Raw genomic sequence first — 26,540 nt, 5'->3', positions numbered from 1 at the left:
ACAGAATTTCTGTTTCTATTCAGAGCTTAATTTTTTAAAAAAAGTGATCTTAGTTTAAATGGAGTGAGCTGCTTCCTTTTACTGTTTTTCCCCATAAAAAACAGAAACAGAATTTCTGTGGGGTTTAATGATTCCTTAATTAAAGATGTAATGCAAAGATAAAATAAATAAAGCAGTGCCATATATAGACTGCAGGCCTCTGTATAACTTTTTGCTTCAGTTCCCCATCTGTAAAATGGGCATATATGCATATGCTCATCATCACAATGAAGCATTTTGCACAGATGTAGAAAATGCTAGAGACTGTTAATTCATAATGACAGCCAGTTTGGTATCTGGAAGCTTCAACTGGTACGGCATGGGCAATTATGTGTGCCCCTGGAAGAGCACATATTGCATATGCTTCATGAGCTGCATCGGCTGCCATTTTGCTTCCTGGTCAAATTCACGGCACTGGTTTTGACCTAAAAAGCCCTTCATGGCATGGGGCCAGGTTATCTGAGGGAACGCCTCTCCCCGATTACATCAGCCCATCCCATTAGATCAAGCAGGGGAGGCATGTTACAGGTTCCATCTGGCAGGGACTTGCATTTAGTGGGCAGGCCTTCTCTGGCACCCACTAAATGCAAATCCCTGCCAGATGGAACCTGTAACATGCCTTCCCTGCTGTGGCTCCCTCCTTGTGGAACATTCTCCCCCCTGAAATTAGGCTTGTGCCTTCCCTGCTATCGTTCAGGAAGTCCCTCAAGCAGGCCCGCAACTAGGGTCTGTGTCACCTGGGGATTCCACACCCATTTTGGCGCCTCCCCAGCGCTCATTTTGGCGCCACCCCAGCAATCATTTTGGCACCCCCCCCCCAGGGCAGCACCCAGGGCACATGCCCCACTTGCCCCCCCCCCCAGCTGCAGCCCTGCCCTCAAGACCTGGTTATGTTGTCAGGCCTGGGGTCTTCGGTAAAAGGAGACATTCTTAGATGGCTCCTCTATGACTGCTATTCTTGCTCTCTCTGCAGGGTTGGTATATTTTAATATTTTTTTAAAAAATGATAATATTCTTCTTTTAATAATTACTTATCTTTTTATAATGATTGTTTTTTATTTATTTGCTGTTTTTATTTACTTGTTGGACGCTGCCCAGAGTCGCCTTGTGTGAGATGGGCGGCCATATAAATGTGACCAATAAATTATAAAGGAAGGAAGGAAGGAAGGGACTACACTATGAGTGGGGAAACCTGAGTTCTAGTCCTGCCTTAAGCAGGAAAGCTAGATGGGTGAGTTTGGGCCAGTCAGTCTCAGCTCTAGGAGGAAGGCAATGGCAAATCACTTCTGAAAATGTTGCCAAGAAAACTGCACGGACCGGTCAAGAAGTCATTATCTAATCACCAGAGTTAGGATTGACTCAAAGGAAAAGGGCCATTAACAACAACTGAACAAAAAGGGAACCCATAGCGTCATTCCTTTCAGGAAGAGGAAATTCTGAGCTTTTACATCACCCACCCTCTCCCCTGCGAAACTAGGATGCATTCCCTCCCCTCGCCGCTCGTTTTTCCACAGTTGGCAGCAATTCCGCCGCGCGCTCTCTCCCTGACCCCGGGAGCGCGTCTCGCCTGGTCAGCGGCTGAAGGCGTCTCTGGTTCCGGCGAGCGCCCGCCTGCTTTGCTCCGAGGCTTGCTAAACTGCCGCTCTTCATTGGGTATGCCTCTCCAGCCTCTCCATAAAGCCAGCCTGCGTGCCTGAATCCGCGGTCATTCTGCGCTCCTTCCACCCGCCCTCGCCAGCGGACCGGATCGTGCGGCTTGGCCATAGCATCGTTCCCCCCATTTCGAGGTAATCCGGGCTGGAGAACACTGGAGGAAGGGTTGCGTTTCTTCTCCTGTTTCAGCATTTCCCGCCCGGCTTGAGAAACGGGAGACCCGCGATGGCGATGGCGATGGCGATGGCGCTGGTGCTCACGGGTCGTGAACGCTGCCTGAAGTACCGAGGAAAAGGGTGCGACAGGGGGGGACCGACCGCGTGGGCGCCCACGCTCGGAAAAATGTAATGTGTGCTTGACGGGAGAACCGTGCGGTTCCCCTCACGGCTGCAGGTGAAACTCTCGTTTCTTAGGAGACCCGACCTGGGTTTGTTTGCGACCTGCCGATAGGCGCGCCTGCGAATTGCGACCGTGGGTCTTAGGCGAGGCTGCGGGGTCGGAGAACTGTCACGTTAACCGCTCCTGTCTCCACGGCTGGGGCAGTGGGGGAAGTGTAGTCACCTCTGAAACGTGGCTGACTCTGCCTGCTGTGGGGGCAGGGAAAGGGGGCTCGTCAAGCTGCCCGCGGAGACCGTTTCACCTGAAGCTCCGCCCCCGGAGCTCCAGCTCCTCCGTGTGTCCACGGCCCGCCGCTGCGCTGGGAAATAAAGGCGTCCAGTTCCATCCAGGAAAGGATAGGTAAGACTAGAATCCCCGCTGATCTGATTAGGATCCTGCAGCCGGCCATCTGGGGCTTGCTTTGCTGTAGAAGGATCTCGGCAAGCGGCCTCCGCCGCCTTCTTCGTCGTTCCTTAAATTGGGGTAACAGCGCGCCTGCCCGCGCACTTCTGGGGAAGAATCCACTGAAATACTGATCCTTCCTCCTTGACTAAAAGAGAAGCACTGGGGAATGTGTAAAGAGGTAACTTAGATCCTAGTTGGCAGGCCGGTTTCTACATTGCTTGTGAAGGGTTATTAAATAAAGTTTTGGGTTTGCTTGGTCTTTCGCAAAGGAAGCCCTGCTGTCTCAGGCAGCCACACACAAAGGCTGTACCCTACAGGTCAGGGCTTCACAGACAGGTAGTGGACTAGAGCAGGGCCCACCTTCCCTTTCCACCCCACCTTCCCCAGCCACCCAAACCTGTTAGTTTAAAACAAAACAAAATTCCCAGACCCCCTGATCCAGAGGCAAAGCACTAATGGTGAGAAATTGGGAATGAAACAAAATGTGTGCTTGTTGTAATTTATTTATGCAGATTTATATATTTAAACTCATTCAAATTTCACAAAAATAGATGCTCCAATTGCAGCACTGGAATTTGTTTGGCTTTTTCTGTTTTCACCTGTTTCTGACTGCATTTGTACCAGTCTGTACTAAGTATCTATCTGGAAAAAATATTCACATTACATTAATATTTGCTAGGTCTAATCAAAAACAACGTAGAAATAATATGTACATACTGAGGGCTACAGCTGTATGGTGTATCCATCTGATAGTTTATGGCAGAGAAACTGAACAATTATGCAGGAAAATCACCATTTGGGATGTCACTTGGAAATCCCTTATTGAGGAATGCCAGTGGTCTGGTGTAGATAAATATGGCATGCAGCATAAAAATCTAGAGAAAAAGAATGGATTAAGATGATGAAATTAAATTGGATTTTTCTATTGGACATGCATGGCTGAAGCCACTTAAGCATCCCTCTACCTACTGCCTGCCTGCCTTTGCAAATGCGATTCTAACATATGTGCTCTGGAGGAAGTCTCGCTCCAAAGGGATTTGAGGCGTACAAGCTCTGCAGCGTGCTGGCTGGGGAATTCTGGAAGTTGAAGTCCACACATCTTAAAGTTGTTGAGGTTGAGAAACACTGCTCTAGTGGCTGCTCCCAGGAAAGAGTGGTGCTACTGGGGCTGGACTAGCCTGGAGAATTCCAAGGAGGGCAACTGGCTGGAAAGAGGACAAGGAGAGAACTTGGACAAGGCAAGAAATAGAACAATTGGGGGGCAGAGCTTCTAGGCATGTGTGTGCCTCTCCCCTGCCCAGATATCCTGCTTCAATCCCAACAGTGCCATGTGTAAACTATTCCAGAAGTAGAAATGTAGACCCTCAAAGTGCCTGACCACTGGATTGCCTTTGAAAATCACAAAGCATCTAAACAAGTTATCAATTCTTTTTGAGTCTGTATAACTTCGTTTACACTATTCCTTTCAGCAAGAAATTCTGGTTGGTTAGTAAAATTTCTTCTCTGTATAATGCTGCATAATCCTTTCTTAAAGTTTACTATAATGCAAAAACAACATTTCCTTGATGGATTTTAACATAAAAATATCAATGATTTAGCAATATGTTTCCTAAAATAACAGATAACTTATTCTAATTCTAAACATTAAACTATTAGTAATATTCTTGCACTTTAATGTACCTTAGTATGCTTTATAATAACTTTCTATTGGTATAAATGCAATCCTTTTAGCTTACTTCTGATGGTGAGACAAATGTGGTTGTCCTACCAATACTGACCATTGTTGCACAAATACATACTCAATAAAAAATTAACTTTGACTTAGTTTTCTTGTAGAAAAACTTCATCTAATTAGTAACATTGCATTTCCAGCAGAAATCTTGTTTTTGAAGAACCAACTTCAAAAGATAATTTATTTCCTTGTTGGTTTCATCTATTTATCTACTTAATTTCAAATGACCTTGAACATTACCTAAATTTAAAGGTATATTCCTCTAATATAGTTAACTATTTTCTTTGTGACTAATAGGTTTGCTGTTTTGGTCTATTTATATTTGGGCAATGCTAAAATATTTGTTTATTATAGGCAGCGTAGAGCATCCCAGAATATTCCCCCACTTATGGTATAAGGTGCAACACAGTTCTAACACTTCAGAACCCAACATTTGCAGGACAGAAAATGATGCAGTGTAACTGGCATACCACAAAGGAAATGTTGTCACAAATAGTAGTGGGATTTTTGAAATGTTCTCTGATGCTTCCTTTCTAATCAGTCGCTTGATTTTGCATAATATATTGATTCTCATGCTAAAGGAATATAGTACTTATTCTCCAGAGAGAGAAATAAGAACAAAGTTCTTTAGAAAAAAGAAAAGAATTGGTCAGGTGACCATTTAAATAATGTAAAGTGTTTTTGAAGCATTGAAGTTACTGGAACTCAAACAAAACCCCACTTTAATCATCACAGATTTGATGCTTGTATTAATTATAAACCCTGATTATTGTGAAAGAATAGTTTTTTAAAAAGTTATGACAATATTAGCTGAAGATTTCATCAGCAGCACTTCAGGTTGAAAGTTTTTAGATTCATGAAGCCGTATGTGAACCTAGGACATTATGTGCACCAAGTCTCTATCAGGGTGCAGCACGCTGTTTGCTTTATGCTTACGTATTAGAAGTGCTATCAAAGTGTGAATAATTTGTTTGATTAGATCAAAAAACAAATAGTAAATTGACATCTATGCCCTTTCTAGGTTCCATCTTAGGGTAAATGACATTGCAGCTGGATCCGGATCAAATAATCAAGAGACCTGCCAGCCGATCAGTGCTCAGCTCCTGAGTGACAATTGGCTGCCTTGACCTGTCCTCCTCCTCTTTCTTCGAAGAGGTAAAAGAATAGCATGTGCTGTTCCGCTGTACTTTGGCTTGCTGTAGTGGCACCTGTATCCATGTCATGTCCCCTTCAGAACCACTGAGGCTGGAGAGCTGTATTTCAGCTCCTTTGAAAAGCCTACTCAGCCTGCCATTATGGAGGGAAAACAGTGGTTGAGAGGCGGGCTGTAATTTTCTCCAAGGATAGCACAGATTCCTTCAAAGCACAGGGAAAGGAAATCAGGCTGCCTGGGGAAAAGCTTTCACTGTAACATAAGACTTCCTGACTGAAAACACGAGGTAAGCTTCCAGCTACAGCATGGCTACATCTGATCTGCAGGGGACAGGGATCTCCACAGTTCTTATCAGATCTACACCCCCATATGGAAGTGACCACCATCTTTCAAATTTTCGCTAGGTGTTGTCTTGAAAAAATACAAGCCTTGAAGGGAAATCTCTATTGATGACCATTTGGTAACCGCAGCCAGTATTTAATGTAGACAGTTACCTGACAATTTCCTGGCACTACCACCAAATAATCAAGCACTTTCAACTGATACCCCTGTGGTTACAAATAGCAAGATGCCTTTGCAGGTGGCAAGTAATGAGTTTCTCTGGACAGAGTTGCCTAGGCAGATGGAGAATTATGTTTTGAATCTTTTACCCTTCATATGACCACAAGTACTTGTGTTATAAAAGAACACTTATTGCTCTCCACTTTGTCAACACCAGGTGTAAATACATATGTTTCTATTATATCCCCTTATAGGTGCCTTTTGTTAAGAAACAAATGCCTCACATTATCAGGCAATTTGAAATGTGCAGGACACCATTCATTAGTAGAATTACATCATTCATTAGTAGAATGACTAGGCACTGCATAACAAAGACACACAGATTTTTTGAAAAATAAAACCATATACATACTTCTTGATAGAAAAACACAGTGGGCTGGTATTTAACTTCCTAGCTTGTCATAATTATTGAGTAGCCTATTCAAGCCTATTCAAGCAGATCCTTCACTACCTATTAAGTAAAGATTAATGGTAATAGATGGTAGCAGCATCCCTTGACAAAACTGTCTATTCAAAATAAATGCATTGACTAGGGCGTGGGTAGGTAATCAATACAACCCACATACCAAGGGTTGTATGTGGTGAGAATCCTTTTTTTGCAAGTCCTTGGTGACCTGTTTGACTATCTCCTTAATCTCCTGCCATTTTGAAGTAGTCTACCTCTGGCTATTTACACATACACAATCACCCTGCTTTATCTGTAGAATTCCAGATGTTCTCTGTTTGCAACCCTTCCACTTTCCCCCAGCACTTCCCCAGCACCCTTTTTCTCTTCAAAGAAGAACGATCCTTTCCACCATTTTTCTTTCCCACTAAGTAGGACAAGCCAGAATCAGTGCATAGAGCATTTGGATTGGTAGGGCACTTGACTGGTGGTTCTTCATCTAGAATCACTTGTAATCTAATATTTGCACTTGATATTTTCATAGCTGGGTGGGACCTGGCTCTTTATTGGGGCTGAGATATAAAGCTGCTGGCTTAGAGGAGATCTTGTAACCAGAAGTGATTTTATAGCAGTAAAAATGCCCTCAGTGAATATCTGGAAAATGGACTTTGGAATAATGTCTCCAAAGTCCATTTTCCAGATATTTAACCTATGGGGTGAAGAGAAAAAATTAAGCATTCCAGGCTAAAAGAAAATGCAGTGGTTTGGGGTGGTGGCACCTTCTCCTGCATGCTGGTTCAGCTGTCCTTTGCCCTCAAAAAGGAAAGGAGGCTACCAGAATAGATTAGAATATGGTTCAGATATTTTATTCTGGGACAGAAGTGAGAACAGCTCATGCAATTCATATCACAAACAGATACACCTGAGCTTTATTTAAATGATAGTATTGCCCTTGTGTCCAAATTATATACACATGGCTACTTTAAATCTATAGTAATTGTCAAGAAAACGAGGAGGTTATTACAGGTAGTCCTCAAGTTATGACAGCAATTGGGACTGGGATTTCCATCACTACGAGATGCGGTCATAAAGCATGACATCACGTGACTGCATTGCTTAGCTACAGAAATCCCAGCAGTCTAGGTTGTAACCCCAGGATGGTATGAGTCATTAAGCGAAGACCTCACATGACTGTGATGTGGGAAGAGGCAGGAGTCCCAGGCAAGCAGGCCAGCGGGTGAGAGCTACAGGTGGGTGGACACTAGAGAGTGCGGGCAAGCGGCTGGGTGCCATGGGTGGGCATGTGCCATGGGCAGACAAGTGGGTGCCAGGGGTGGATGGTAGGGAGCCTGGGTGAGCAGGCAGGTTCCACAGGTGGCCGAGCAGGTGCCATGGGCATGTGGGTGCTGCAGGCGGGCACTAGGGAGCACGGGAGTGCAGGGGGCAACTGTAAATGTGGGCCTGCCCAAATTTTGATCACGTGACTGCAGGGACACTGACAACCAGACCTTTAAGGACTGGTTATAAGTCAATTTTTATAGCACTGTCATAACTTTGAATGGTCACTGAATAAATGGATGTAACTCAAGGACTACCTGTCCTTGGGGAAATACACATCAAAAGCAATGCATTGGTGCTGGGAGCCGCAAGCGTGCTACGCAAACAGCCTGGTGTATTCGCCATTGTGTGCCTGCTTATTCTCTTGTAATCCTTCCCACTCCAATCTCTCTGGTCTGTGAGGTGGGGGAATGGATCAGGCATAGGAGAGATTGTCTATAGAAATCACATTTTTCTCTCCTCTCCTCTCCTCCACAGAGTGGAGAGATTGGAGTGGAAAGGATTACAAGAGAGTAAGCAGGCACACAATGGTGAATACACTGGGCTGTTTGTGTAGCTCGCTCCCAGCACCAATGCATTGCTTTTGATGTGTATTTCCCCATTATGTCTGCTTACTCTCTTGTAACACCTTCCTCTCCAATGAATGTAACTACAAACAGAGCTGCGGGTCCCAATTGTGGTCACTAAATGAGGACTACCTGTATAGCCACAGATTAGATTGATGGGATATTAGACAGAAGGATGTCAACTTCCCAGTGGTTATCTAAACAAACTCAGTGAGCTGACATTTGGAATCTCAACCATCCAACCATCCAAATCTCTAACAATTGAACTACTTCTTAGTTTCCTAAACAGAAAATCTAGGATAGATACACAGGCTGCTAGGATACACAGGCTGCTATTCAATTATTAATTATAACATATTGGATGCATTACCTCAGTGTAGGTGCCTATGGTATATATTACCAACTGAAAAGAGCAAGAGGATTTTGTTTATCCCATGGAAAGCTCTGGAGAACCTAATATGATATAATATTGCAGAATGGCATATTGCTAGAAACAGAGGAGATAGCAGGTAAAAATGGAGCTGAAGTCTGCAATCCTGTTGATAGCAATTAATTCCAAATTTTGATTGGGTAAATGGAATAACTTGCATAAAATAATTTAATGTTGTGAATTTCATTGGATACTCAGTGGGAAGTTTGAAGTAGTTAAGCAGAATTGAACTTTTTAATACTAAGAAAGCAATACTGGAATTTACAAAACATTCATACACAGCAGTATATAGAAATATGAGCTCCAGGGAGCCGTTCGATTCTGTGCTGCATGAAGAAGCACGTTTCCCTTACTAGTGAGATCCTGCTCAGAACTTCTCAATAATGGCTGACAGCTTCTGCACCAGAAGCTGTACTTTGGGATGGTCATAATTACAGCATTTCCCAGATTCTCTATTTGGAAGCACATAAGAAAAGAGTAGATACGAATCTTTAGGCAAAAGACATACAATTTCTTGAAGTTTGTGAAGAAAACCATGATTGATGTTATCTTTACTCTTTTGATTTGTAAAAGGCTGTTGTTTTTGTTGTTGTTCGTTGCCGTCGAGTCATTTACAACTCTTGGCGACCCTATGTATAACGGAACGAAATGCTGTTTGGTCTTGCACCATATGCCTGACTGTTCCAATATTTGCATCCATTGTTGTGGTAATTGTATCAATCCATCGCATTGAAGGTCTTCCTCTTTCCCCCTCAACTTTACCAAACAAGATGTCCTTTTCAAGTGATTGGTCTTTCCTGACGAAGTGCCCATAGTATGAGAGTCTAAGCCTAGTTATCTTCGCCACTAGGGAACATTCTGGTTGTAGTTCTTCTAAAACGTATTTGTCTGTTCTTCTGGCAGTCCATGGTATTTTCAGTAATCTTAGCCAACACAATTCAAATGCATCAATTCTTCTTCTATCTTCCTTTTTTTAATGTCCACCTTTCACAGGCATATGTGGCAATTGAGAAGACCATGGCATGAGTCAGACGCACCTTTGTTTTTAAACTGGCATCTTTACTTCTGAAAACTTTAGATAGGTCTTTGATGGCAGATTTTCCCAGCATGATACATCATTTGATTTCTTGATTACTACTTCCCTTGGCATTGATCATTGATCCGAGTAGACTGAAATTGTTGATGACTTCAATTTCTTCTCCATTTATTGTGACATTGTTTATTGGTCCATTTGTGAGTATCTTTGTCTTCTTCACATTCAGGTGTAGTCCGTATTGCTGACTACAATCTTTGATCTTCATCAGCAAGTACTTCAAGTCTTCTTCACTTCCACAAAGCAAAGTTGTATCATCTGCATATCGCAGGTTGTTAATGAGTCTTTCACCAATTCTGATACCCTGTTCTTCTTCATACATTCCTGCTTCTCAAATTATTTGTTAAGCATACACATTGAATAAGTAGGGTGAAAGTATACAACCTTGCCACACACCTTTTCCAATTTTGAACCACTCGGTATCACCCTTTTCTGTTCTAACGACTGCCTCTTGATCCATGTACAGGTTCTGCATGTACACAATTAAGTGTTCTGGAATTCCCATTCTTCGTAATATTAACCATAACTTGTTAGGGTCTACACAGTCAAACACCTTTGCATAATCAATGAAACAGAGGTAAACATCTTTCCAGTATTCTTTACATTCAGCCAAGATCCATCTGACATCAGCAATGATACCTTTCGTACCGCGTCCTCTTCTAAATCCAGCTTGGACTTCTGGTAGTTCTCTGTTGATGTAAGGCTGCAATCGTTGTTGAATTATTTTCAGCAAAGTTTTGCTAGCATGTGAAATTAATGAAATTGTTTGATAATTTCCACATTCTGTTTGATCTCCTTTCTTTGGAATGGGTATGAATACAGATCTCTTCCAATCAGTTGGCCAGGTCGTTGTCTTCCAAACTTCTTGACATAAAAGAGTAAGTGCTTTCACTGCTGCATCTGATTGTTGAAATATCTCAGTTGGTAATCCATCATTTCCTGGAGCTTTGTTTTTCACCAATGCCTTCAGTGCAGCTTGAACTTCTTCCTTCAGTACTGATGGTGCTTGATCATATTCTACCTCCTTAAATAGCTAAACATCTACTAATTCGTTTTTATACAGTGATTCTGTATATTCCTTCCATCTTCTCTTAATACTATTCATGTCATTTAATGTATTGCCCATAGAATCTTTAAGGATGGCAACTTGGGGCTTGAATTTTCTCTTCAGCTCTTTCAGCTTGAGAAATGCTGATCGTGTTCTTCCTCTTTGATTTTCTAGCTCTAGGTCTTTGCATATTTCATCATACTATTTTTCCTTATCTTTTTGAACTGCCCTTTGAAATTTTCTATTTAGCTCTCTTCATTCTTTTTTCCAGTAGCTTTAGCTACTCGGCATTTAAAAGCAAGTTCCAGAGTCTCATCTGACATCCATTTGGATCTTTTCTTTCTTTCCTGCCTTTTTAATGATCTTTCACTTTCTTCGCATATTATGTTCTTAATGTCTTCCCACAACTCTTCTGGTCTTCGGTCATCAGTGTTTAGTGCATCAAATCTGTTTTTGAGGTGATCTCTAAATTCAGGTGGGATGTTTTCTAGATCATACTTTGGCACTCTTGGACTTGCTTTAATTTTCTTCAGCTTCAGCTTGAACTTGCACATGAGCAATTGATGATCTGTCCCACAGTCAGCTCCTGGCTTTGTCTTAACTGATAGTATTGAGCTTCTCCATCGTCTCCTTCCACAAATGTAATCAATTTGTTTTCTGTGTAATCCATCTGGCAAGGTCCATGTATAGCTAGCACACAGCTCAAGGCACATGTAAATTGGAATTATTTTCTAACTACTCTGAGCCATCTTTCCATATAGAATGAGAGTAGACGTATATTTCCCCATCACAATATTATTGTAATCCATATCATATCAGTCTTTTTTTCCACTTGGTCTCATCACTTTTGCTTTTTTTGTAACATTTTGTCTGCTGAAGACATCTGAAAATCCCCAAACGTTGCACTGTTTTTTGCGGTGGGTGGATGGAGCTTTGAATCTCTCTAATATGAAAATAAATGTTGCACAATGTAATTTCTGCCAGTGCTTGTAGGATACTATTTGAAACACCTTTATAAAGGAGTAAGTAGCACTAAGTGTGATGGAAGTTACTGCCTAGTTTGCACTGTGAGAATTTCAAATGCTGCTCTGAGATCTTTGGAGAAGGAAAGGAGATAATGTAACCAATTTTAAATGAGATCAGTTGATCTTGAAAATCCTATCTTCGATACTTGTCCGTTGTTGTTCATACACATGGCAATCCCTTTTCCACAAGGTCTCTTTTGGCCTGCTGACAGTAGGTTGCCCTAGGTAGAATCTGGACAGAGGTGCAAAATGGCATCAGAATGCGTGCAGCGTGATGACAATTGTTATGAAGTAGTGTAAGATTACACACTTCTTTGTTTTCAAAATGGAATAACTGGGCATGATTTCAAGATGACAGAAAAACATTTATTTATTTATTTATATTTAGGGGCCACCTGACTCCACATGATTCTGAGCAGCTTACATTTAAAAAAAGTAGGAACAATAAAAAGAAAGGCAGATAGCATACAGAAGGCAAAATAACCAAGCATCCTACAGGAGCCCAACCACCACCTTGCCCCAAGGCCTGGGAGAACAACCAAGTTTTCAGTGACTCACTGAACCTCATTAGGGCCAGAGTTATATGGATCTCTGGGGGTATGCTGTTCCAGAGGGTGCCCATGACAGAGAAGGCACAGAAAGCCCCTGAAAGCCAGATACATTCAAGGGTTTTGTGAAGGCAATTGCTTTGCCTAAGCAATTCCAATGTCTCTTAAATTTAATTGTGTAAGGTTATGGAACATCATCATCATTATCATCATTAAGTGATTTGTGTCTGGATTTGGAGATGGGATAATAATTTGGGTCACAGAAAGTATGAAGGAACTTGTTTTCTTTCTTTTTTTCTTTGCAGTATCTTCATCCTGAACAATGGTAAGTTGTTTTCATTGCACCTCTTCTTTTCCTGCCTTACCTGGCTTGTGTGTGTATGTGTTGCTATTTCATGCACGCACACACAGAGACATATGTTCTTAAAGACAGTATGTGTTCATATTTTTAAGAATCCCCAGTATCCCATCTGAGATTATTTCTGGAGGGGATAGAAAACTGGAATGAAGATTTGTTAAGAAGTAGTAACTGAGTTCTAATAGGTGGTGGCCGGTATAACCTTTTTTGTTGCACTGAAGATCTTCCTCATCTTGAGTCCTCTAGGGACCAGCAGCTTAGTCAATGGGACCCTCTTGAAATAACTGCCTCTCTGTTCCTTGGATGGAATCTAAAGTGCAGCTCTTTCCCTTTTTCTTGGCATATTTCTCAATACTTTGATTGCAGCTGTCCCTGGACCAGATCCATACTGAACCACCCCAAACACCCAAGGAGTTGGATTGGGCAGAACAGAGCTTTCTTCCGCCCCTGAGTCCATTGTGCAGTGCCTGGCACCGGGATACATTCCAGGACAGCAAAATTAGCCCTGAGGATGCCCAAGCGAGGGCCTGGGCAGCCTATTACTATGACTCGTTGCAGTGCAGCTTACAGCAGGAAGGTCTCCCAGAAACCATCGATCTCACCAAGAAGCCCCGGTCAGGTGGGTGTAAGATTGCATTGTTCTCATGCAGGTGATGCAGGATACACATTGGCTTAACGCACGCATAATATAAAGTCAACATTTTAACCTTGATCTATGTTCAGTGGCCTGCTTTGGACATATGACTAAACCATAATGGCCTATCCTTATGTTTGGAATCAGGCTGTAAAATAGAAACCTAAAAAAGCTAAAGACTCTTTGAATGAAGCTGATGGCTCATGAATACATTCATGTAGTTTTCTTGACAGTAATAGGGGATTTTTTAAAAAAACATTTACCAGTTTAGTTGATAGCCCTAAAATGGCCTGATGATCCCTGTTCAAGTACTAACCAGGTCTAACCTATTTAGCTTTTTTCAAGTTCAGCTCTGGTTGGCTAGGTGCTGCCACCAATTGAAGAAAAATACAGAGCTGTTGTGTCTGAAAGCTGATGGAAAGAATAGAATAACAGGAAATATATAGGATAATCTGTTATCCCATGACGGCGTAATCTTTGTATTTGAGCACTTCATCTGCCTCTATATCTGTAAAAATCAATTACAGAGATTTTGCCTTCAGACTTCATTAGCTGGCCAGAATGTGGAGTTAAGAGAGAAGGAAAACTGGGGTTTCTAAGGAAATGGACCGCTGATCCTTTTCTTGTCTTATTCAGGATTTGGGCCATCAGATATAACCATCTGTGTCTTGGGTTCCCCTGCTTCATACCTGTCAGTGCTTCTGGAAGGTGGCAACCAGTGCCCTGGTAAGTTTCTAGATTAGGTACGTCGCTTTACCTTAGCCTATCCTTAAAGTTTGCTCAGAACTGCTAAGCAGCTGAGGACTTGTACGCTCCCTCACTTGATAAATTAAACGGGGAAACTCACTACCATTAATTAATTCTCAATGTTTTGTTTCACCCAAAACATCTTGTCAGAAATAAACTACTTTCAGTGCTCTTCAAGCTAGTGCCTTCTCATATGCCAGAAGTGCCATAAGGTATATGTCACTTCCTTGCCAAGCATGCCCTCAGGAATCAGCTGTCAACTTCTAAGGTGATAAAGCACAGCATCTTCTTAATCATAAGATAACTGTGATTCTGAAGATGCTAATCATAATATTAGGGTGTTGTGAGGGGCACTTCACAGTGTTTACTTTCAGCTCAAGAAAAGGATTAAGTGGAAGAGTTTTCGAAGAGCAGTGACAATTAAACTATATATTGGGAGACACTACTTGCAGGGCCGCAACGGGGGGGGCAGCCAGGGCATGTGCCCCGGGCGGCGTGCTAGGGGGGCACCAAAATGAGCACGGAATCCATGTTTGCTCCGGGTGACACAGACCCTAGTTGCAGCCCTGACTATTTGCGAAGAGCTGCCTGAATCCTCTCATTCTTGATTTGTTCCTGGTTAGATCACTTACTGTTTCTTTGTTTCAGGACTGGAGGCTAAATCAGAGTTGGTTACCATTTTGAATGGTTTAAGGAGTTCAGTCCCAGCCAGGATTTGTTCAGCTATGATTAATTCTTTTGTTTAAGAGGTCTTGTGGCAGATTCCCTATGCCTAAGGGACTTAAAGGAATCTACCTGAGTTCCTCCAAATCTGCAGCATCAAGGCATAACTGTCTACCCATAAACCTCCTAAAGCACTCCAAACTATTTGCTCAATTTAATGAAAATTTTCTGCTTTGATTCTGACAACTAATTAATGCTTATATCTGAGCTAAGGAATATACTGTGTCTAAGTTTCAGGGACTAAAATCTCCAAAGGTTAATGGCACAAACATATTTGACTTACTAAGTTTCTTAACAATAATGGTAAAAATGTCTGTTGGGAAGGGATCAGAGCCCATTTTTGTGCTGAGGGCAGAAAAGCCTCAGGTGTTAAAATCTACAGAGTTTATGTACAAAGTAGGATATTGCCACTTAAACTGGAAGAGTTCTTGGTGTTCCAGTTCAGAGGGTTAAATCTGTTTTGCAAGGATGGCCAAGGAGTCAGAGTAGCTCCTAGCTGCAGGGATAAAGCCAAGATGTGATTATAAAGAAGGGTATATTCAAACAAGCCTGAATATACTTACTTTGATTTTGTATACAGTAGAAATGGGTGGAAGTGCTATAATTTTCTACAGAAAATGCATAACTGAGCCAGCCAGCATTTTCAGAATTAAGCTAAGTCAGATCTCTACAGACTAATGCAGTGTTTCTCAACCTTGGCAACTTCAAGACGTGTGGACTTCAACTCCCAGAATTCCCCAGCCAGCCTGAGGAATTCTGGGAGTTGAAGTCAACACGTCTTAAAGTTGCCAAGGTTGAAAAACACTGGTCTAAAGAATTCATGAATGCTTTCTGTACCTACAACATTCAATGAAGTAGCAAGGAGAGAGCCTAAATAACCAAATAAAGAGTTGTGGTTTAAATACTTCTAGCCCTGCACTACCTTATCTTAGTCCCCAGAGCCCTTGAAAGTCAGAGTCACTTGAGAGATGGGCGGTGTAGAAATATGAGAAATAAATAAATAGTCTCCTGAGAACCAGCTCTTCCTTCTTCCCTCCACTTCCTCTCCAACACATTTGGAGGGCATCAGTTTGGGAAAGCTGATTTGTCTTCTCCTTCCATGTTTTTGGGGTCCAATCAGCCCAGACAGCATAACTAATGATAAGTGGTGATGAGAGCTGTAGTCGAACAAGGATCAAGAGTCACAAGTTTCCCATCCTTTGCTTATACAGTAACTTTTATCTCGGTGTTGTCAAGCATGCAACCTTGGTTTGCTTTTTTTTTTTCCTCCTTCATTTGAATAAGGAGACTGATTTTTTGAGTTTGGAGGCAGACCCAAGACTTCCCTCCAAAGGGAATTGAGCTGCTTTTCAGGTAGAGAGAAATGAGCTTGCATCTCACAAGCCATTTGTTTTTGTTTTTTTCTGTTGCCTTATACCAACATCCTTTCAAAAACAAACAAAATACAACACATCCTTTCCAACAAATAAAATGCAAAAAAGAAACAAGTAGTCACACAGAGGCCTATCTACACACCTTTAATTTTAAATGTATTGTATCCTCTTTGGGAAATTAATGTGTTAATAGCTAAAGAGTTTGCATGTTTTACTTTCAGGATGCTTTCTGCATATGGCAATAGGGATTGGATATGACATTATTGAGTCAGGACTTGTGGCAATCTCCTCAAGAGATTAAAGTGTAGGAGGACTCTTTCATACAATTTTTTTTCCTTTCATAAACCTTGAAAGGCTGTCATCCAAATGGTGAACCACCCATTGTAATAGAATGACTAGTTAGTACATTAAAAAAAAAACCCCACAGTGAAGATGTGCTAATGATATCCTGAGAGGTATTCTATTTTCTTTTCCTTGCTCAGTCTCACTAGGTTCAATGGTGTCATATGGGAAAATATGACAGGATAGCACATTACAGAAAACAGGAAGGCAATTTGCAGGTTCCAGAGCCATTGTCAGGGCAAGTAATCAGGGTGTTGATGGTACGGAACACATCTTTCACCGTTACTGATTACTGTGATGCAAATGTAGTATAGGCAATTCTAATATATGAGACATTTTGGTCTGTTTAGTTTTTCACAACATCCCTGCTTTCTCAGATACATTCTCAGGCTGGATTTCCCATCTTTCTTTTCCCTAGGTAACATGCTGCTGTGCTTGTCACCAGCCTGGCTCTCCAAGGTTCCATCAGAAACCCACCCTGGAGAGTCATCCTTATTTGTACTGAAGGCTGTGACATTTGAGCTTGGTGGTCGCACAGTGCTGGAAGAATTTCCTTCCCCACGTCGGGTCAGCTACTTCACAGGGAGCTTTGGACCCTGCAAGATGCAGGGCCAGTCAGCAGCAGAACTGGCCCGAGATCTTGACTGCCCCACGGGAGGTTCGGGAGAGTTGACTCGCCTGCTAGAGGACAAGTTGCTGACCCGGCAGCTCATGGATCAGAAGGGAGAAGTAGCTGTGCCCCCCACCCTGGCCTTCACCTTCAAGCGCCCATTGCTCCTACACAACGTGACAGAAGAGCAGCGCATCCACGTGGTTGAACTGAGTGGCCGGGAAGGACAAGACAACCTTCTGCCGGAGGAAATTACAGCCTTCTTGAAAGGTGGTGCAATGGAGTCCTACAAGCAGGTAAGAAGTCTTGGACTGAAGATTAGAAAGCAAAACAGATAGGAGGTTAAGCAAGGGCATTCTAGAGCAAGGGCAGTGAAGTTCTTTCCATTCAGATGGGAATACAACATGAGAGCTGGAAATAGGCTTTAGAGCTTTTGGGGAAAGAGTTGGATACTTAAGCCTTGCCTCTAAGGTATTATACTTCCACAGGTAGTGGTGAAGCCCTCAGGCTGGCGCTGCAATGGAACCCAAGCTGTATCATTTCATGACAAGTCAGAACATGGAAGTGTCCTGCAGGCTGTCCTTACTCTGCTGGAGACTCTAGAGGAAGAGGAGAGCATTTTGCTGGAGCCTTTCATTCCTACTGCTCACATCATCCAGTCTGGGCCTTTGGATACAAACAACTCCCCAGGTAAGGAATAGCTTTTGGCCACTTCCCACTAAGGTCACAAAGATAATTATCCTCCAGCTCCATGCCTATAAAGTATAGTTTAATCCACCCTGCCACCTTCCAGGTATGCTGGAATACAATTCCCAGAATACCTATAGCAACAATTGGGACTTCTGGGAGTTGTAAGCCCTCCATATCTAAAGGTACCAGCATAATGAAGACTTGGTTACTCCATTAGCCATTGTCTCTTCCACTTGCTTTGCTTCATTTCATTAGCATCTCTTGCATGCACTAGGCCTTGAGCATTTTGAAAGAGAAGCTGCACAGCTGACAGTGCTGGTAGAGTTGATAAGGTTACCATCTTCAGATCCACAATTCTCCACAATTATGTTATGGATAGTACTCTGTGTGAAAAATGAAAGGTCCCCTGTGCAAGCACCAAGTCACGTCTGACCCTTTGAGGGGACGCTGCTTTCGTGACGTTTTCTTGGCAGACTATAGCGGGTGGTTTGCCATTGCCTCCCCTGGTCCTCACCTTCCCCAGCAAGCTGGGTACTCACTTTACCAACCTCAGAAGGATGGAAGGCTGAGTCGACCTGAGCCGGCTACTCGAGAATTCAGCTTCCACGGGGATCGAACTCAGGTCGTGGGGAGAGTTTCAGTTGCAATACTGCCGCCTAACACTCTGCGCCACACAAGGCTGGATAGTACTCTAGAGTAATATAAACTTTTCATCAGACCTCTCTTGTTCTTTTCATTTTCCTCCACATGCTCAGTTCCTACCAATTTGTCTCTCTGATATTTTCCATTTTCCTTTCCTATTTTTCTTCCTGCTCTACATCTCCAGTTCCAGGCAGCATATCTCTGCAGCCCAATCTGGCAATCCGAATATGTGCTGTTGTTTGCAGATCCCGAAAAGACCAGCCTCTGCTAAGCAAGGTAAAGGGAACTCTGGGCTCAACTGCAATTAAAAGAAATATCAGTGAGCATATCAGTGGTAGAAAAATGTACAGACCACAGAAGAGACATCTGCAACACAAGAGATGATTGGCATATTCACACCAATATGGTGTCCCATTTTTAACTGTTTATGGAACAGTCTAAAAATAATTGAGCTTACAATTACAAATAGCCTGGTGCTTAGAAATACAGCAGACTTTTCATGGCAAAATAATGTCTCATTTAGAAATAAGATAAGCTATAGAATCAGTCACCAGATTGACAATTTTCACCCTCCTGCTGAGCAGGAAATACTCTAACTCCTCACAAATCAAATAGAACTGGAAAGTGAGCTCAGCCTTTGACTGTTGGAATGGAGATGCTAAGACCAATTGTTGCCAATAGTCAGATCTTAAACCTTTTGGTTCTTTTCAGGTAATATGTGGTGTAGGTCCGGCAAATAAGCCCCTGAAGCACCAGACCACAGTGCCTCAGACTCTGGAAAGCAGCCTACGGCACTGGGGACTAAAAGATGAGGTCCAGATTGCTGCAATCCATGCCCAGATTAAGCAGAAAGCGGAGGCAGCCATGAAGGCCTTCATGGATATGGAGACTAGTCTATCAGCTGAGCAGAAAGGTAGTCGCCAAGCACAAACTGACATTATTGGTAAGCTTATAGCATCAGTCCTCCTATCTTATTGTAAGATATTGTGGGGTACTGCAGCTTGGTTTCACAATGAAACTGGGGCTGTCAGAGCAGCTGAACTACAGTTTTAGCAAGCCATGGGGCAGCAGTGTGAAGTGCTAGGGATAGGTTACTCGTACTTTGGTCACCTCATATTTGGATTATTGCAATGCCCTGTACATGAGGCTGCCCTTGAAGACCATTGAGAAGGTGCAGCTGGTCCAGAATGCAGCACATAGGCAGTTATGGACGTTCCTTGGTATGCCCCATGTAATATCTCTGCTTTGTGAGCTGCATTGGTTTCCAGTAGGCTTCCAAGTGCAATATAAAAACTCCTCATGGCACGCACCCTTTCTGTCTTTGTCCCATATGATCAGGCAGAGTCTGATCCTAGGTTCCGATGATTAAACAGTATCACCTGAGGGAACCCAGGAAGTAAGCATTCTGTGTCATAGTGCCTGTCCTTTGGGCAGAATTTCTCAACCTTGGCAACTTTAAGATGTGTGGACTTCAGCTTCCAGAATTCCCTAGCCAGTATTTTGCTGCAACAGAGGGATGCATTTTTCCCCTTGCTCTTGTGATAGGTACTAGATCTAGGATCAAAGGTGGCTTCTGTGGCCTTTCTGTGAATGTTCAGCAAGGCTTTGCAACAAATACCCTCTTTTCTTTGGCATCTTCTTTTCACAGGGGTGGATTTTCTTCTGAGCTCAGAGGACCAGGTGTTGCAATTGGTAGCCCTGGAGATGAACTCACAGCTGTGCCTGGAGGCTTGCTCAGTCCTTGAATCCATGGGCCGGATGGTGGGGGCCCCAGGAGGCGAGACAGCATGGGCCTTGGTGGAGACAATGCTGCATCGTGCACAGTGCCACCTGATGGAGGGCAAACATGTGCTGGTGATTGGGGCCGGCGGATTCAGCAAAAAGTTCGTCTGGGAGGCAGCCAGGGACTACGGGCTAAAAGTAAGATGCGGAAACACAGACCTGTGCAGCCCTTCCAAGCTGCAGGATGGACTAGCTAGAGCAGCACCACCCCACAGTCCCTATCCATATCCCATAAAGGTTATGGGCACCATCTAAACAGAGAGGGGAGTAAACCACAGACCCACATTACCCATCAGAAGGGCTTGCTCATTTCACTTTGCCTGTAAAGCTGAGGAGCTTGCCTGTCCTATTTCCAGGCTTGCCATCTATCAGGAATACTTCAAGTGGGGCATTGGAGGGCCCAGTCCAGAAGCAAGGTCCTGTTGGAAGAGTCCCTGGGGATGAAAACAAGTTCTGCGGACTTCAGAGCTGCCTTCCACCATTTCCTGTCTCCATGTAATAATGTTAGGGTGCAAATATGGGGCAGGACAGATGAGCTAGCTTTGGAGATTGTGGATTCCCGCTTTCCTCAAGAACCATTCATTGTGGGATGAAGCCCACTCCTATTGCTATTTTGGCATGGTTCCTGGTCTTCAGTAGCAGCATAAGAGGCAAAAACAAACTTTTTTTCTTCACTGAGCATTCCCAGCATATCAGGCAGGCCTGCCCCCATCTTTCCAAATGTCTTTTTCCTCACTTCTCCAAATTCAGGATATAAATACAGTTTCCTACAGTGTTACCACACACTGGTGTTTTCCACCTTTAGAAAAAGTAGAAATGCAGTACAGTACTGTTACTGTTCTGAGAAGAAGCCATCTTGGGCTTGCTAGTCTCAAAGCCCTGTTTGCAAGACCTACTTATTACTTGTGCACTGCCTGTTTAGAACCTGAAAAAAGGCCCCTCTCAACAAGTGGGATGTTGTATGGAGACTAGATGAGGGGAAGTATATAATGGGGTGGGGTGGGAAGGTGACTGGAATGACATGAAAACTAACTACATGAGTAGAACGAGACAGACAGCTGAGCCAGAGCCAGAGCCAGATTTAGCCTCAAAAAATTCATTCCATTTTCCCTGAAGGTTTCAAGTGCTTCAATGTCAGCTTATTCCTCTGGGACTGAATTTGCCCCTCTTGGAGCCTTGATCCATTCTCCAGCTCAGACCCTGAATTGAGCACAATGGCTACACATGCCACATTCTTATGTCTACAACTGCAGTCTTCAGAGTGGGACAGTCTATATCCTATGCTTTATCCAAGTTCCTCCTGGAAAAATGGCTTGGCTCTGAAGTTATTTAAAGGGAGTATAGGCTTGGCAGTCTCCATGTCCCTTGTGTTCACTGCTAAAAAGCACCTGCAGTGAAAGAGATAATGTTGACCCATCCCCACACCCTTGCTCTTAACTCACAAAACTCTGGGAATCGATGCTGGTACTTCCCTGATCTAATCAGAATCCAGATAAGGAGTGGAAAACGAAAATGTGGCCCCTTTGTTCACACAGCCCTTCCCATGCAAACAGCAGGGTCATCTTTGATTTCTCAAGACTGTGAACGCTTTTTAGCCAGCCATCCAGCCAGCCTGCCAACGTGGGTATTGCCTCAGCATTAAATCCCTCCTCCCAAACCTAGAGGACAATGGAGTTCTTCATTCTAAACCCTGCTGCTGCAGAAACAGGGATCTAGAGAAAGCTCAGAACAACCAGCATGATGGAATGGAATGGCCAGTTCATTGGGGAAGCAGCTGCCTATTGATAGTGCCTTCTTCTTAAGGGACTCCTGTATTGTCCCTGACCCCAAGGAGTTGGCCTTCTCTGATACTGTCTGTAGTGATGCATCTCTGATTTTTTTTCCCCGCCTTCTCTACATCTCTGCCTTTCCCTCTTCCCCACCCTGCTTCCACTCCCTTTTCCTTCTTCTCTCATCTTTCCCATCCCCAGATCCATCTGGTGGAGACCGATCCCAACCATTTTGCCTCCCAACTGGTGCACACCTTCATCCACTATGACACCACAGACCACAGGAGGGATGAGGAGCATGCCCAGGCCCTGCTGGGGCTTATTCAGGAGAGGGGCCTGCATCTGGATGGCTGCCTGTCCTACTGGGATGACTGTATGGTCCTGACTGCGCTGGTATGTGAAGGGCTGGGCCTGCGCTGCAGCTCCTCAACTGCCATGCGAGTGGCCAAGCAGAAGAGCCGCACTCACCAGCACTTGCTGCGGCGGTGCAAGGAGGGGTCCCGCTGGTCCTCTGCAGCACTCTATGCTGTGCCATGCTGTCACCTGGAGAGCCATGCTGATGTGGAGCAAGCTGCTGGCCACATTAATTTCCCAGGTGTCATGAAGCTCGAGTATGGGGCTGGGGCAGTAGGGGTAAAGCTGGTGGAAGACGCCCAGCAGTGTCATCTGCACTTTGACAAGATCTCACAGGATCTGCAGGATGACTCTGATTATTTAGGCATTGGGCTGGGTTGGGGCAATACCATGCTATTGATGGAGTATGTCTCAGGCACTGAGCATGATGTGGATCTGGTGATATATGAGGGGCGGATGTTGGGGGCATTCGTGTCTGACAATGGGCCCACCCGGGTGCCCAACTTTACAGAGACAGCAGCCTGCATGCCCACCTGCCTGCCCCCGGATTGTGAGGCACAACTTATCCATGCTGCCTATCAGTGCTGCTTAGGTTGTGGACTCACTGATGGCGTCTTCAATGTGGAGCTCAAGTTGACAGCTGCAGGCCCCAAGCTGATTGAAATCAATCCTCGCATGGGTGGCTTCTACCTCCGCGACTGGATTCAGGAGATCTATGGAGTAGACATTATGCTAGCCTCTGTCATGGTTGCCTGTGGAGTGACCCCAATCTTGCCCACTCGTTCTCGTCCCCGTACAAACCTAGTGGGAGTGATGTGCTTAGTGTCACAGCATCTGCAGGCCCTCAAATCCACAGCTAGCCTTGAGACGCTCCAGGCCCTACATGAGCGTGGTGTCATCCGACTCAATCTGCTTGAAGATGAGATTGTGTCTAAAGAATATGAGGAGCCTTATTGCAATGTGGCTTGTGCCAGTTCTAGTCGCCATGAGGCCTGCCTCAAGCTACTAGGCATCTGCCAGGTGCTGGGCATTGACTCACTGCATTACCCTGTTGCTCACTTCCTCTCTCACTTCAAATAGCCTTGGAGATACAGCTCCCTCAGGTTGGAGCTGAACTTGCATGTGCAAGAGAGAAAGAGACTTGATTATTCCTTCTAAGTTATCCCCCCCAGTTATCCCTAAGTGATCACCACTGGGGTTTCCATTATACAAACTTCCTATTTACTAAGTCTTTTTGGAGCCATCTCTGGGAAGTGCTCACACCTTGAAAGGGCTCACTTCTTTTGTGAAAGGATTCTAATAATAACAACTATGAAATCCTTCCCTTCTTCTGCCCTCTTTGTGAGGCCATTTTCTTCTCTTTTATTTGTACTTCTGATTAATCCCCTAAGACCCAGCCCCTGCTTTCTAAATTACTCATGCCCCAGACCATAGACAGAGTGAAGTTCCAGGCTCTTCACTTTCTTCCCCTGAAAAAAGGGGAAGCTTCTTTGAGATAGCCCTGGAGAGAACCTATCTCATGCTTCCAGGATCAATGGAAGAGAAAGCTTGGGTCAGATCTTTTACAGTCTGTATCAGCCAATATTTAGCCAGCAATGTGCTACAATAAATTAGCAAGTGCTGTTTCTGAAAGCACTTGTTTTTCTGAAAGGAACCTTTGTATGCAGACTCCATCCGTATACAGGTGAGCATCTAAATACCCAAACCAACCTACCATAACAAAAGGACCATATGCAAACATACAATAACAGATGTTTAGTGGTCATATGTAAGACACTCAACAAGATCTGCTGGCTCCACACTTGCAAACCTTCAATTAATATTCTAGTCCCTTCTGATCCCTTTTAGAAGCTAAAGAACAACTCTGTGTTCATCAAACAACCATAAAATAATAGAGGGCATCAGAACTATGCTGTGGTGAGCCTTCATATTCATAATTGCTGCTGGGAAAAGCCACTATATATATTCCCTGTGCTTGTAAGAGAAACAGCTGTAGACATCTCCTTACCTCTGTAATGTGCCAAGGGCCTCACAAAAGGATATTACTATAACAACATTTCGAAGCACATGACAACAGCCCATTATTATAACATTTCCCGGTGAATGATTGCACTACTAACTGCAGATGATCAGCCTTCCAGTGGAACTCCAATGGCCTTAAGGGCCTACAGTACTGAGTAGCCATAATGCCAGCATTCCAGAGTTTCTGCAGTAACAAGCCATGATCTTACCACCGCTCTGAATTGTGAAGCAGCTACGCTTTGTTCATAGTCCAGACATCCCCAAATACATAACGTTCCTTCAGCACCAGCTTCCTTAAGCATGCTTATAACCAGCATAAAGAGCAATGTGAAAATAGAGTGTAAATTCGTACAGCTGAAGAGCTTCTCTGTCTTTTTCATGGTTTCCTCCCACTTTCATGACTAATGGAAAAGCAATTGGCAGATGTGGCAGCTGAACTGCCTGAGAGAATATTCAGAGCCTGTGAGATTTAAAATAACAAACACCTTGATCCCATTTGGATTAAGGAATTGGGAACTGGGAGCTTTAAGGTAGTCACAGTTGGTTATCAGTAGGAGCATTAGATAAACATGTCCCCTTAACTGGTTGGTGACCCTGCCTGCCTATTTCTCCATAACTTCTGTAATCAAGCAGGTATAATAGTTTTTTCCCCAATAAAATGCCATGCAAAAATACCAAGACTGCGGAATTGTTATTTACAGCTGCACCAGAACTCATCCCCCAATCACTTAAGAGTGGACAGAAGAAAAGCTGGTAAAGAAGACTCACTAAGAAACTAATGGATTGGGGATGGGGGGACTTCATTATACAGAGATGACCCTTATGGACTTGTTAGTTTCAGAGTTCCAGGTGACCAAAGGAGAGAATAATGTTCCAGTCTTCGGATCCATCACTTTCTAGGAAAATCCAACACTGACTCTACAAAGTCTTCATATCAGTTCTCTTCCACTCTATTGCCTCTAGCAATGACTTACATAGGAAGTTTGATCAGAGCATCTGGATTGGAATTTATCCCCTTTCCTCAGTCCCCAAACGGGAGAACGGTTCTCCCTTTTGGAATCTTTGTGTTAGCTATTCAGCAGGTTCAGGCAGATGCATCTGCTTCCACTATTCCTTTTAACAGAAGGACTGAACTACAGGCAGGGTAAAGTTGATATTCTGCAACTGGGAAGCTAAAGCAAGAGAAGAGTTGTCATTTGCAAGCACCAATCTCAATTCTGCTTTAATATCCCCGACCTACATAGTAAGCCAAGACCTAAAGACTCAATGTTTTCAGCTTCTTTGGATGAAATCTGACCTTTTCAGGTCTTACCATCTGAAACAAGCTTCATTCACAGGGTTTATGCTAAACATTTTCTGTTTGGTTACAACAGAAGGTCTATAAATTCTGAAGATACAAAATGCATTATGAAGTAAATCAGGTTATATGACAAGAATGTACCAGACAGATTGAAATAAATTAGGCAAATGTTCTTAATTTGCATCAAGTTTACTTCAAGGAGCAACTCCATGTTGCCCTGGGATTTGTAACACTTTGTCAGTGATGGAGGTTGCTAGGAAGTGTGAGAAAAAGACTTGAGCAACGAATTGTTGGAAAGCAATAGAATGGCGGCCTTAAAACAGAAAGGGGTATGTTGGCAGTGGGAATGGTTGCGGGGGGCGGGGCGGGGGGGAGACGACCAAGCAATTTCTGTTTATTCATGGAAAATGTCTGAACCCTAAATCCTCAATAATTTCCTCTAGAAAACCTTTGAAAATTTAGACTGCATGAAGTCCTAGAGTACTCTTTCCAGAATGTCAGTTATTGGTTGTTTGCTGAAATTGTGGACAGAAACAACGTTTACAATCTGGATGTCAAAATTTAACGTATCTTGCCCTATTCTTTAGATGCCATGGGAAGCTATTCCGTATGGAGTCAAGCCATCATCTAGCTCACTGTTGCCTACAGCAACTGGCAATACTCTGGGTTTCAGACAAAGTTCTGTTCCTGTTCTGCTGGAAGATGCCAGAGATTAAAATAGGAATGTGATGCATGCAAAGAAGATACACTGCATCAGAATCATGGCCCTTTCCCAGATAGCATTTTCAGCTACAAAATATGGATCTGGATCTATAATGAGATCAGGGATTGTGAAATGAA

The 26,540-nt window shown here is 43.5% G+C and overlaps 1 protein-coding gene across 1 annotated transcript; it reads left to right on the top strand.

Annotated features, from left to right (window-relative positions):
• Positions 1-1,608: 1,608 nt before the first annotated feature.
• On the top strand, positions 1,609-25,074 carry CARNS1 (carnosine synthase 1). The gene is made up of 11 exons (XM_063289016.1): positions 1,609-1,826; positions 5,229-5,362; positions 12,660-12,679; positions 13,079-13,331; positions 13,983-14,072; positions 16,950-17,437; positions 17,630-17,831; positions 18,658-18,749; positions 19,185-19,416; positions 20,122-20,393; positions 22,226-25,074. Exons 3-11 carry the CDS (start codon positions 12,677-12,679, stop codon positions 23,456-23,458), a joined length of 2,865 nt encoding a protein of 954 aa, XP_063145086.1. The 5' UTR covers positions 1,609-1,826; positions 5,229-5,362; positions 12,660-12,676; the 3' UTR covers positions 23,459-25,074.
• The last annotated feature ends 1,466 nt before the right edge of the window (positions 25,075-26,540 follow it).

This window comes from Candoia aspera, chromosome 1, assembly GCF_035149785.1.
Source record: "Candoia aspera isolate rCanAsp1 chromosome 1, rCanAsp1.hap2, whole genome shotgun sequence".
Classification (NCBI taxonomy): domain Eukaryota; kingdom Metazoa; phylum Chordata; class Lepidosauria; order Squamata; family Boidae; genus Candoia; species Candoia aspera.
The sequence above is the reverse complement of the archived record's forward strand: the minus strand, read 5'-3'. Positions and strand labels throughout refer to the sequence as shown.